The sequence below is a fragment of the Tachysurus fulvidraco genome, chromosome 4 (genome assembly GCF_022655615.1).
Source record: "Tachysurus fulvidraco isolate hzauxx_2018 chromosome 4, HZAU_PFXX_2.0, whole genome shotgun sequence".
Taxonomy (NCBI): domain Eukaryota; kingdom Metazoa; phylum Chordata; class Actinopteri; order Siluriformes; family Bagridae; genus Tachysurus; species Tachysurus fulvidraco.
In genome coordinates this window covers 27,589,857-27,604,284 of record NC_062521.1, presented here as the reverse complement: position 1 = coordinate 27,604,284, position 14,428 = coordinate 27,589,857, and the positions used below count along the sequence as shown (strand labels likewise).

General features: G+C 36.8%; 1 protein-coding gene across 2 annotated transcripts in view; it reads right to left on the bottom strand.

The window, feature by feature from the left end:
* Nucleotides 1-2,132: 2,132 nt before the first annotated feature.
* LOC113662712 (zinc finger protein 79-like) overlaps nt 2,133-14,428 on the bottom strand; it is a 59,956-nt gene continuing 47,660 nt past the window's right edge. The window contains exons 6-8 of one of the 2 annotated variants that reach the window (XM_047812540.1): nt 11,777-11,827; nt 11,072-11,524; nt 2,133-3,841 (exon numbers count right to left, since the gene is read on the bottom strand). In XM_047812540.1, the coding sequence (XP_047668496.1) occupies nt 3,165-3,841; nt 11,072-11,524; nt 11,777-11,827 (1,181 nt within the window). In that variant the 3' untranslated portion in view covers nt 2,133-3,164. Of the gene's footprint in view, nt 4,077-4,640; nt 4,740-6,143; nt 6,475-11,071; nt 11,525-11,776; nt 11,828-14,428 lie in introns of those variants that run through there. The other variant, XM_027177799.2, reaches the window with a different exon arrangement.

Sequence of the window (14,428 nt, the reverse complement as noted above, 5' to 3'; positions counted from 1 at the left end):
CTATGCAAGTCGTTCTAAGTACGTATCCTACACGCCTGTTTGGTACTAAAAAGAGGTCATTTTGCAGGCGTGGTTTCAGAAAAGAGACTGGCTTGAGTATTCAGTAAAGGCGGATGCAGCTTTTGCTACCCCTGCAGAAAATTTCCGCCCAAACTGCAGTGCAAATCGGCCAGGGGACTAGACTTGACTTGGCTTTTATAACCAAAGGCTTCCATGACTGGAAACACACCATGGAAACAAATAAAGGGTTCAACAGACATGAAACATTCAAAGAACATTTAACTTGTTACAGTATGTGGAGAGAAAAAGTAAGTCGGACAGAAAAGGATAAAGAAATCTCAACACTACTGAATTCAGATCAAATACAGAGAAATCGATACTACATTTCTGCTCTTATTGATGTGGAATTCCTAGTGTCTAATCATTTACCCCTTACTGGAGTTCAGCATTCAGAAAGACCCTCAGCTGGCACAAATTGTTAAAACAATTCCAAAAAATGCCACCTACACAAGCCATGAAATCCAAAATGAAGTGATTGCTGTCATGAGCAACATTGTGACTGACGCTATAGTTACGGACCACAGACGAGCAATAAGCCACACTCGTAAGTCTGAACTCGTGTGTCTTGCATATGAGCGGGATCTTGCGAAAAAAATTTCGCCATTCTTTGATGGACCTTGTTCTTCAAAAATGTAATTCCTCCTCTTGTCGCCTGCAGCTCTTAAAAAGGAAAGATGCCTTTTTGTTTTAGTACGTTTGGTTATATGCTGGTGGCTAATTTGCGTGTGTTTTCGCGAGTCTTGCACTTTAGAGTCATGATAAATTATAGTTTACAGTGAGTGACACGTTTAATATTTTATTTTTATGTTTATTGAAGTTTAATAGTATATAGAATAGTAATAGTATATGAACGAGATAGGCCCCCCCAGTTAAACATGAGGCCCCCTCATTCTCTATTCTCTGGCGATGACACTGCCTGGCATACAACTCATGTTTTCTGTTTGGCCATTGACACATCCCTCTTTACTCTGTGCTGTAAATCCTTATAACCTTGTCTACTTTCTTTGCATCCTTTCTACGACCCATTTCTTGTTAGTTTGTCTCTTCCTCTGAATGCTGTCCTGTACTTCCTCATTCCACCACCATGTTTCCTTGTCTTCTTTTCTCCTTCCAGTGACATGCACAGCTGCACAGACTTAAAGCATGACTGGTATTTGAGGTTGGGACCTAAAAGGGCATTGATATATTTTGAATATATTTTTGCACTCTCTGTCCTGGGCTCACTGTGTAAAATACAGTTTGTTTATGACCAAAACTTATGACCATCTCATCCTTTGTTTTGTCCTAGATATTCTTTGTGTTCTGTTTTGATAAACACGTACATTCCAGGAGTTTCTTTTTCTATAAATTAGATAATCATTTTTTTTAATAAACTTACCAAACTGACAGTAAGCATGTCAACCACCATGTCAGTTTCTGCTGATATCTTTTATCATTAGATACCACTGAATATTACAGCTATCTTTTGTATAAATACTCCCAGTTCATCTGATTAAATTTCAAAGATATTTGTTATTCAGTAACTGTCTTTGCATGGTTCTTTTGCAACATCATCCATGACATCAGCAGAGGTAGCAGCAGCAGCACTTATCAGGCTTCTTCACCAAGTGAACCAGAGAATTCTAACAGAGAATTTGTAGTTCACACAACTACAAATGTTTAGCCAACTCATATGCTGCATTGTTTCTTCTACTTACAAAAGTACTGTCCGCTCTTTTGTACTATACATTTAACAAAACTATTTTAATAGGATCACAGACTAAGGAAAGCATCAGTCTAAAACATAGGGAGGAAACAGAACATTCTTAAATACATATTACAAACAGGAAAAAATAAACACAAGTTTAAGTTAATTTCAGGAAGACAGAGGCTCGGGGGAAGTTCATTTAACTACCTTAGTGCCAGAACAAAAATCTTGATGTCACACATGGCTCGAATATGCAACAAGTAATTATAGACTGCCTCAGATGGACTATTTCTCACTGCTACACTGGAATAAACATCTTGTTAATTATGACAATGACCCTTATCATTTTATCTTTTTACAGACAATAAAAGCAGAGGACAATGAATTAGGTCAAAAAATTTTTTATTACAGCCATTACCAACAGAAAAACAAGTAACAAGAATCAATAATATTTGCGATCTAATGAGTGAAGAGTAACAGAATAAAATGTCAGGAAAACAATAAAACTCAAAACTGGAGAGCATCTGGTAAATGCCTAGGAAGTGGCTTAGTGGCCCCCTGTTTAACCTCCACACCTTCTTTAAATGCGATGCCATGATGAAATTCAGGGGTGTTCAAGTCATGCCCCAGACATCAAACAAATAAAAAAATAAATAAAAAAAAAACAACAACAAAAAAACAAAACAAAGAATAAAACAACCAAAACCAGAACAACCAATACATAAAATAAAAGCCTCTCTGTGCCCAGGTGGAACCAAAGTGGTGACTGAACAATTGCACTGAACATGGTTCAACGACTATACAGTAATAAAACCTGTTACCTCATGACAAGGTGACAACTCATCAAATAATTAGCCAAATTTCCCTCTAGGCCACTAACAAGAAAACTAACAATCAAGTTGCTCACCATCCAAAATGGTCATCCTCCTGTCTGACAGATTAACTGTCTGGTCCCTCTTAATTGTCAACTCTGGTAAAGAATGAATCACATCATAGCCTATCTTACATGCACGAGAGATTATAATGGCATTAGAAAACCCCTGTTTATCTGACACATACATTTGGAAAGGCTTACTGTAATCACAGATAGCTAAAGATGTAGCAGTATAAAGGTTCTTCAAAATTTCAGAAGCCGCTTCTGCCATCCACACCAAAGACGCCTTCTTCTGACCTGCTAATTAAGCAATGCATTTTGGATGATGTACTTTTTAAAGCAATAACACTGTGATCAGCAATACATTTCTCACCATCATGAATAAATTGGTGGCTTTTCAAACCAGTTTATTATGTAAAACTCTTTCCACAATATAAACCATAATATGGTTTCACTCGTGTGAAGGTGCTGGTGAGTTTTTATTATTATTATTATTATTCCCACAGTTTAAGTAGTGATACAGATGAATACTTTGGTGAGTTTTCAACCTGTGTGAATGCGTTGGTGAACTTTCAAACCACTTAATTGTGTAAATCTCTTCCCACATTGTGAGCATTGATACGGCTTCTCTCCTGTGTGAATGCGTTTGTGAGTTTTCATATCTTTTGAATTTCTAAAACTCTTCCCACAGTGTGAGCAAACATACGGCTTCTCTCCTGTGTGAATGCGTTGGTGGTTTTTTAAAACACTTGAATTTCTAAAACTCTTCCCACATTGTGAGCACTGATACGGCTTCTCTCCTGTGTGAATGCGCTGGTGGTATTTTAAACTACTTGATTGTGTAAATCTCTTCCCACACTGTGAGCATTGATGGGGCTTCTCTCCTGTGTGAATTTGTTGGTGTTTTTTTAAACTACTTGATTGTGTAAATCTCTTCCTACACTGAGAGCACTGATATATCTTCTCTCCTGTGTGAATACGTTCGTGAGTATTCATATCTTTTGAATTTCTAAAACACTTCCCACAGTGTGAGCAAACATATGGCTTCAGTCCGGTGTGAATGTGCTGATGGATTTTTAAGGCATTTGAATTTCTATAACCCTTTTCACACTGTGAGCATTGATAGGGCTTTTCTCCTGTGTGAATGAGTTGGTGACTTTTTAAATTACATGCTTGTGTAAAACTCTTCCCACAGTGTGAGCACTGATACGGCTTTACTCCTGAGTGAACAAGCTTATGCCTGATTAAGTGACTTAGTTGTCTAAAACTCCATCCACATTGTGAACAGCAATATGGTTTCTCTCCTGTGTGAATGTACATGTGTTGTTTGAGAATATGCGGCTTGGCAAAACTCTTCCCACACTGTGAACAGTAGTGAATTATTTTCTTGCCCATTCTGTACAAATCCCTCTGTGGTGATTTATTGTGTGAAGACAGCCAGTTGACAATGTTTCACTGTGTGGCAGAAAAGTAGACAAAAGATTTTAGATTATTAGGTGCTAAACAAGTATAATGTGCTTTATTCATCATCACAGAAACTGAAAAGTTGCAAGTAAATAAACAAGGCCAAAACATGCTGAAGAGATTAGTGCTATCTAGAATGCTATCTATGTTCAGTTAAATATACAGCTCCCTCAAAAATAGATCTGCCAACAAGTGTCCTGGACAAGAGTTTTAAGGTTATGTTGCATGGTTTCTGGTCATTTAGTGTCATTTAGTGTATGTTGCATGGTTTCTGGTCATTTAGTGGTAAATCTAACTTTGTTCTTTAGCAATACTATGTAAGAGAGGATTATTTTTTCTAATAACAGAACCATTCCATAACTGAACATATGCTGCCAAACTATAAATATAACCCATTGAATTTCAGCATAAAGACTATTGTTGCAATATATTATTCGAAAGTAACAATGATTAAATAAATACAAAACAAGTCTAAGAAATAATTGACTAATTGCAACGTCACAGTAATGTTTAGAGAATTTTATTTAAAGAAAGACATAAAAAAAAAAGACTTACCAAATTGAGGTGATCTTTTTCTTAAATCCCAGTAATTTCTCAGCAGTCTTCTCAGTGAGGACCTCAACTAAAATGTCAAGGTGTCTCCTTTAAGTACATCTGAGGACAAAGACACAGTCCAACAACAGGCCATTTCACAGCCATTAGCCAACTATTAGCACCGTTATTATCCGAGTCTGAGGTGTCTGAGGCAGGTACACATCTATAACTATCCGGTCAATTAAAGATATGCAAAGTGACTGGAGGGATTGTTCTAATATCAGGGTATGGAGAACAAAATATTAAAAATCTTATAATGTATTAGATTCATATGAAAATTCTGCTACATCAGCGTTTCACATTAGGACAAACTAGTCTAATACACACATTTATGGCAGAATTATAGCCTTTTTTTATGGAAAATACTATTTTCATACAGTTTATGCTGTACATTTATGGACATTCTCTGTAAATTGTATTTTTCCACATTATGCCAATAATGACAAAGTAAACTCATTTTCACTAAAAGTCACTATATTATTTTTTTTACATAGAAACGTATGTAAAATGAAGAATTATCTGCATTTAAACTTGTTGCTCATTATGTAAAGGGTTTTGACCTCACAAGTCATTATGTTGGCTTTGTAGAAGCCAACATTATGTTTTCCTATTTGAGCTTAGATAATAATTTATCAAGAGTAACTCCTCCTAGGGCTTTCGAGCCTCATGCACCAAATTCGGATTGTTGTAGAAGCTGGTCTGAAGTTTTATGCTATTACTTTTCTAAGTGATCCAAGTACCGTTACTTCCGGTACCAGGTCAAGTGGCCTTTTTTCACATAGACTCTAATTATAAAGTTTGGAGGTTTGTAATCCGGCAAGCTTTTGAACTACCTACACCAAACTCGGCCAGCTCGATTGGGGTGATACTCTGAACAAAGTTTTAAATTGGTGTACTGACTGGCCTTTCGGTTGTGCCGCAGCCCCGCCCCCAAATATGCAAAATCAAAAACTTTTTACAACATGGTCATGTGACACATCAAAACACTCAGAACAATGAGGAGAACTTCACGTGTATTCTGATGAAGTCACGTAAAAATTAGCACAACATGGACTTGTGACATATCAAAACACTCAGCACAAGAGTATTCAGATGACATCACATGCTTGTCTCCACTTACCTCCAAATGTTTTGGCACCCTAGCTTTCTGTCTACTCGCGTCCAAAAATAACACTGACCCTTATGTCCACTCGCCTCCAAAAAGCACCGGCCTTTGCGAATACTTGCATCGTCAAAGCCAACATCAAAGTTTGTTGCGACCCGATGACGCAATATATTTTACGCTGTTCTGAAATCCGTGGAAATAAGTGCCTGCCCTTGCTCAGTAGCATCGGCAGGCATTTATTTCCACGGATTTCAGAACAGCGTAAAATATATTGCGTCATCGGGTAGGCGTGGACTATTTGATAATCTAACCCTAACCGTAGTTTTTGGTTGTTTATTTGTTTTCTAAAGTAAATTTACCTGCATGACTGTTTTGTCCTTCGTAGTATGCTGGTTTTGAAAGAGAGCGTTTTTCCAAGACCTCCGGAAACACGCACACTTTACGTCGTGGTAACGAAACCCCTGGAATTTAGTGAATGCCACTGAAAAAGGCAAGCTGCTTGTAGTGATTACATATATACCCGCGGTGTACCACTGATTAAGGCCCCACCTGCAACAATTGATAGGAACCTCTAACAAGAATCATAAAGCAGTGAATATAAGCTTTAGTTAAGTGAAAAAAATTACATTTAACAAGTTTTGATAACGTTAACCTATTCACTAAATTGATTATTTATTCATTACAAATAAAAAAAGTCTTTAAACTCGCATTTCCCAGTCAACCGGCTACACTGTCAAGCAAAAAATATGACATATTATATGTAGGTGCCATTAACAGAGTACCCACATACTGTCTCTTATCACATTAACTTATCACGTTAACTATTTGGGTTATTTGAGTGTTATAACTTCTATCCACCAATTGGAGGACACTATCCACATATTCATAGAGGGCCCATGTTCTAAACCCATTGATCTCAATTCCACTGTATGCAGATACTCAGTGTTTTCTTTGCCTAATGTTGTACCTGAAGCTCACTGCATTATTTTTCTTTCAGCTCAAATGGCTGAACTTGTTGGTTTAAAGGGGGCATGTTGTCTGCTTTAAAACCAAACATTTAGATTGGAGTTATAGCCAGACTCTGGTTTGGCCATGTCATGTCCTGAAAGAAAAGCAGCAGTCAGCTGTAGCAGCCCAGTGATAGGATGGGCCATGACTCTTGCCCTTAAAGACATTGAGATGTTTGCTAACACTGAGACATCTAAAAGATCAGAAACCAGTGTTTGATGTGCATGTCCAATTTTAATAGTGAACACCAAAAGCTACATCAGCAAAGTGAATCAGTATATAGTTACTGCATGTCATGGTATCCCTGAGGAGAGTGCACCCCTCCACCTGATTTTTTTGTTATTGAACAATTCTCAGGTATTAATTGTTCCAAAAAAATGGGTGACACTTGTCTCTGTTCTAATGGTAGTGACCAGTTTTTCCTCAGCAGTTCTGAGTGCAAGATTCACGTGAATGTGATAGCTTTGGAAGAGGCCTCGGAATCTTTCTGTTTTATTAATGATGTTTTACTCCATCTACTGATGGTACATGTCTGACCTAAACCAACACTGTTTTGTGGGTATGCAGTAGTAAAACCTATACATTGTACATTATACATTGTAATTGGACTGGGTGCTACATTGTTGTCCCTAATGTTTCTGTACATACCCTTGGAAAAATCCCAAATGAGAGTCCCCTGTGTTTCATCCCCATGGCAGGTGATCTGTTTCTTCATATTTTTTTGGGTATACCTTTTCTGACCCCTGGCCTTCACTATATTGTGTGGTACAGTACAATGGTTCATGGTCCTTAGAGGAGACACCTCAGCCACACTTAAAATAAATAGTTTGACAAATATCTTCTTATCCATAGTGAATGATACTGAACAAGCTCTGCAGTTTGTCAATGGTGAATTAAAGGCTATGAGAGATGTAGTTATTCAAAATAAGACATCTTGATTGCAGAGTGGTGGTGTCTGTAAGATGTTTAATACCTCATTCTGTTTCTTTATTTCTAATAGTGTTCACATCACCACCAATATCATTCAAAATATGTGAGAAGCTGGGTGATCTGTAGGTGCCCTATTTAACATTTTCATGGCAGTTCCACTCAGTAAGATGAAGTCATGCTTTTTGTTAGAGAAGACCACCCTCTGAACTCTGACAAGCACAGTTGCACAGACTTAAAGGATGACTGGTATTTGAGGTTGGGACCTAAGAGGGCATTGATATATTTTGAATATATTGTTGCACTTTCTGTCCTGGGCTGACTGTGTGACATTTGTTTATGGACCAAATCTTATGACCATCTCATCCTTTGTTTTGTCCTAGATATTCTTTCTGTTTTGATAAACCAAAAACATACATTCTACGAGTTTCTTTTTGTATAATTTAGGTAATATATTTTTTTAATAAACTTACCAAACTGTTAACAAGCATGTCAACCACCATGTCAGTTTCTGCAAGTATCACTGAATATTACACCCATCTTTTGTATAAATACTCCCTGTTCACCTGATTAAATTTCAAAGATATTTGTTATTCAGTAACTGTCTTTGCATGGTCCTTTTACAGTATCATCCATGACATCAGCAGAGGTAGCAGCAGCAGCACTTCAGGCTTCTTCACCAAGTGAACCAAAGAATTCTAACAGATTCACACAACTACAAATATGATTGAAGGCCCCAGTGCTGCTTGTTTAGCCAACTCTTATCGTCGCTGTCGGGCGGAATTCTTGTATCTCCAAAACCATTATTTTTCAGGAAATAAAAAAAAAAACGCCGTATTTTTTTGTTATTAAACATTGCATTGTTAAAGTTGTTATTATACCTTATATTGCTATCATATACTGTTGTGTACCAACATTAACACAACATTTCCCCAAAGTCAAGTTTTATCGGAGATAGAAGCTTTATAACTTGGGAACAGGGAGATACGAGGTTATGCTGTCATTGATAAGAATGGCACATACGTCGCTGCTGCCAGCAGTGTTCAATAAAGTCTGCGATATTGTTGAGCCTTTTGACAAGAGACAAGGCTTCAATAGTTAACCAAAGCTAATGACTGTAGTTACATACATCTTCGTAAACTCTATTTAAAAGTTTTAAGAGCTATAAGTGATGCAATACAAAACACGATGAGCTGATTAGGCTGTCTAATAGGTGGAAATTAGTCTAATCTGCTCGCAAACTTACCTTCGTGGCTCACGGGTTTCTTTCTGCATAGAAGCATTACAGCTATCGATTTTTAACAAAACAGGCCTACTCAAATGTATTTAACCATACTATTTTCACTTGTTAAATAAAATTAATAACGGTCAAATTATCGTTTCATGTTATATGGCATGTTTACATATAATAACGAGGCAAAAAGCCAGCCAGCTTGCTTAAAGTGATGAGCATGACGGCAAAGGCAGCTACTTGTTGAACATAACAGTTTGCCTTGACATTGTAAGATACAATCCTATCTTATCTGCAATGCACAGGGTTTAGTCCGCGTTGCAGTGGACTGTCTTGCACTAAATTCCTGTCCTCAGACGAGGACCAGAACTAGCGGGGGTCAAGATTTTTTTTCTTTGAGCCTCACGAAAATCACTTTGGATATCACTTTAAGACGTGTTGATTCGTTGCAACTCTTAATCTTGAGGAGAAATATGCCGCGAAGCTCTCCCACGGGAAAGAGTTATGGGATTTCTCAGACAGTTGAAGTGTAAGAGATTTGCGCTCAAGCTATTTTCAAGACTTTAGATTGGTTAATAACTTGTAAAAATAACAGACAATAGCATCGATATGTGAAAAAATATGAAATTGACAAAATTTGGACATAGGAGGTTTCCTCCCGACAGCGACAATATGCTGCATTGTTTCTTCTACTTACAAAAGTACTGCACATTGTACTGTACATTTAACAATTGTGATTTTTACTACACAATTCAAGTTTACATTTATGGCATTTGGCAGAAGCTTTGAATCATTGAATCCGTCAAAACTGGTTCAATAGGATAACAGACTAAGGAAAGCATCAGTCTAAAACATAGGGAGGAAACAGAACATTTTAAAATACATATTACAAATAGGAAAAAATAAGCACTAGTATAAGACAGAGGCTCAGGGGAAGTTCATTCCACTACCTTAGTGCCAGAACAAAAATCTTGATGTCACACATGGCTCAAATATGAAACAAGTTACAGACTGCCTCAGATGGACTATTTGTCACTGCTACACAGGAATAAAGTTCTTGTTAATTAAGATAATCCCCTTCAACATTTTATCTTCTTATAGACAATAAAAGGAGATGACAATGAATTAGCTCAAAAAATAATTTATTACAGCCATAACCAACAGAAAAACAAGTAACAAGTAAAAATGAGTGAAGAGTATTAACAGAATAAAATGTCAGGAAAACACAGTAAAACAAAACTGGAGTGTTGAAATTCAAGGGCCAATCAGACAAAGAAAAGTAAAACAACCAAAACCAGAACAACCAATCCATAAAATAAAGGCCTCTCTGTGCCCAGGTGGAATTAAAGTGGAAACTGAACAATTGGTTCATCGGCTATACAGTAACAAAACTTGCTCCCTCATGACAAGGTGACAACTGTGTAAACAGCCAAATTTCCCTCTAGGCCACTAAGGATGACCATCTACAAAAAAGATCTGTGTGGTAGCGGTTGACTTTCCAAGTCCTGCCATGCATTCATAGTGCTAGTAGAAGTTAACTAACAATCAAGTTGCTCACCATCCAAAATGGTCATCTTCCTGTCTGACAGATTAACTGTCTGGTCCCTCTTAATTGTCAACTCTGGTAAAGCAAGTATCACATCATAGCCTATCTTATACACATGAGAGATTATTGGCTGCTAACTCCATTACTGAGAAAAATGGCATTGTAAAACATGTTTATCTGACACACTCAATTGGAAAGGCTTACTGTAATCACAGCTAGCTAAAGGTGTAGCAGTATAAAAGTTTCAACATTTCAAAAGCCGCTTCTGCCGTCCATACCAAAGACACCTTCTTCTGATCTGCTAATTGAGCAATGCATGCAAATGAGGTACTTTTTAAAGCAATAACACTGTGATCAGCAATACACTGCTCACTATTGTGAATAAATTGGTGGCTTTTCAAACCAGTTTATTATGTAAAACTCTTTCCACAATATAAACCATAATATGGTTTCACTCCTGTGTGAAGGTGCTGGTGAGTTTATTATTATTATTATTATTATTATTATTATTATTATTATTATTATTCCCACAGTTTAAGTAGTGATACAGATGAATACTTTGGTGAGTTTTCAACCTGTGTGAATGCGTTGGTGAAATTTCAAACCACTTAATTGTGTAAATCTCTTCCCACATTGTGAGCATGGATACGGCTTCTCTCCTGTGTGAATGCGTTTGTGAGTTTTCAAACCAGTTGAATTTGTAAAACTCTTCCCACAGTGAGAGCAGTGATATGGTTTCTCTCCTGTGTGAACGCGCTCGTGGGCTTTTAATTCACTTGATGTTCCAAAATTCTTCCAACATTGTGAGCAAACATATGGCTTCAGTCCTGTGTGAATGTGTTGGTGTTTCTTTAAACTACTTGATTGTGTAAAACTCTTGCCACATTGTGAGCAATGAAACGGCTTCTCTCCTGTGTGAATGTGTTGATGAGTTTTCAAACCACTTGATTGTGTAAAACTCTTGCCACATTGTGAGCACTGATATGGCTTCTCTCCTGTGTGAATGCGCTCGTGGGTTTTTAATTCACCTGATGTTATAAAATTCTTGCAACAGTGTGAGCAAACATATAGCTTCAGTCCTGTGTGAATGCGCTCATGAACTTTTAAATCATTTGCGCTTCTAAAACCCTTCCCACAATGTGAGCAGCAATAAGGCTTTTCTCCTGTGTGAATGAGCTGATGTTTTTTGAGATACCAACTGCAAGCAAAACTTTTTTCACACTCTGAGCACTGATACGGCTTTACTGCTGAGTGAAGAAGTTTATGTCTATTTAAGTTACTTAGTAGTCTAAAACTCCATCCGCAATCTGAACAGCAATATGGTTTCTCTCCTGTGTGAATGTACATGTGTTGTTTGAGAAAATTCGGGTTGGCAAAACTCTTCCCACACTGTGAGCAGTAGTGAATTGTTTTCTTGCCCATTCTGCACAAATCCCTCTTTGGTGATTTATTGTGTGAAGACAGCCAGATGACGATGTTTCACTGTGTAGCAGAACAGTAGACAAAACATCTTAGATTATTAGGTGCTAAACAACTATCATGTGCTTTATTCATTTAAAGTTTAAAGGTTACGTTGCATGGTTTCTGGTCATTTAGTGGCTTGACAGGTAAAATCTAACTTTGTTCTTTAGCAATACTATGCAAGAGAGGATTTTTTTTTCTAATAACAGAACCATTCCATAACTGAACATATGCTGCCAAACTATAAACATAACCTATCGACCTTCAGCATAAAGATTGTTGCAAATATAAAATTTGAAAGTAACGATGATCAAGTAAACACAAAAGTCTAAGAAACTGCAATGTCACAGTAATGTTTAGAGAATTTCAAATTTAAATGCATCATTTATTTATGTGATTTCTCTAAAGAAAGAAAGAAAAAAGACTTACCAACTTGAAGACTTACCAACTTCTTCAATCCCAGTAATTTCTCAGCAGTCTTCTCAGTGAGGACCTCAATTGAAATGTGTCTCCTTTAAGTACACCTGAGGACAAAGACACAGTCCAACAACAGGCCATTTCACAGCCATTAGTCGACTATTAGCACCTTTATTATCTGAGTCTGGGGTTTGGCAGGTACACGTCTCTAACTATCTTTGAGTATAACTATAATTTGAGTCCCAGTTCTAGTGTGATCAATATATTGGTTTAGTTCGACATTTGCATTGTCTGAATAAGTTTCTAAAATAAAGTATAAACATCCCATTATTCATACTTTAAACAATTTATAAAAAGAACACTAGAGTCTATATATATATTTGTTATGGAAAATACTGTTTTCATACAGTTTATGCCGGGCATCACCAAATGGCAGACCGGTCTGCCCGGACCCGTTAAAATTCTAATATTATCATATTAAGCATCTCGTCATTATAATCTAATATTATACGATTATATAAGCTCTTTGATATTAATAAAAAGATACAGCTTTCATTCATGCACAGTTAATCTAGTTACGACAGGAGCATCATCAAAAGCCATACTCCAGAGCAGAAGGTGGCAGTAATGCACCGAATTATGCTGGCAGGACAATTAAGATTCAAACTGCTGACAGGACAGTTACATGCCCATTTCTCTCACTAGGAACTGAAGATGGAAAGGGAGTAAGGAAAGAACGAAAGAAGAGAGGAAAAAGGGAGCTGCTCAAAGCTCTGCACTTTTCTTTTATTCAGTAAATTCTGCCCTGTTCTATTTTACTTGAAATGTTCTTTTGTCTAAGGTTCCTGTGTTATTAATGTAGTTAATATTTAAAAAGGGGCAGCTCAAAAGTCTTTTGTTTAATTTTTTTCTTAAAGATTAAAAGCACTTTTATTTTATTCAAAAGATTCTGAATGTTTTACATTACTTGAAATATAGGTCCTAAGTTCAGGCTGCTCAAAGCTGTGTTTGCACTTTTTATTTATTTTATTCAGAAGAAATTCACTGTCTGTTGACATGTAGTAAAGACAACTACAGGATTGTTTCCATTCAAGTGCCATACAAGTTCAGACTTTGAAAACACTTGAAATTTAACAATAAATTATATAGAAATGTATGTGCGTTATTGATTTTATTAACATGAGGATACACTATTTTAAGTGACAATATAAGATTCGGACCTTTGCTGGGAGGAAATTTTAGTAACTGGACCTCTTTGAATTTTAATTGAATACCCCTGGTTTATGCTGTACGTTTATAGACATTCTCTGTAAATTAACAACCCAGCTGTTATTTTTCCACATTATGCCAATAATGACAAAGTAAACTTCTCAGATTTTCACTAAAAGTTACTATTTTTTTTCCCACATTGTGTAACACGTTTATGGAGATTAAGGATAGCTGTTCAATGTTAGGCCCTCAAAGAAAATGACGGAGAACTCACAAACGCGTCACTCAAACACGATTTATCCCTCCGTACATAGGGAAAACCTCCGTAAAAACATGTCACTAAACAAAAATACTCATAAGTATGAGAAAATGAAAATAAAAGGTAAACCGGTTGCAGCATCAGACTTTCACATACATGTGTTATTAGAACTGAAGCGTTCACACTTAGCGCATGCGCACATTCACCTAGTATACAGAACAACAAAGCACATTGCTCTTAAAGGGGTAGCGCCACTCCACTCGTTACATAGAAATGTATGTGAAATTAACAATTATCTGCATTTAAACCTGTTGCTCATTATGTTAAGGGTTTTGACCTTATGAGTCATTTTATATTTACAAAATGGCAAGGAATACTGACCGCAATTTAACCAAATACAACGTATTATTAATTTGTGTGTGTGTGTGTGTGTGTGTGTGTGTGTGTGCGCGCGGGGGGCAGGTTTTCTTCATTTAACCCAGAGTTTCTTTCGGTCTCCTCCCCTTTTTAAAGAAGAAATGTGTGATGTTTTAGCTCAGTGATTAAGGTGTTGGACTACTGATCAGAAGGTCATGGGTTCAAATCC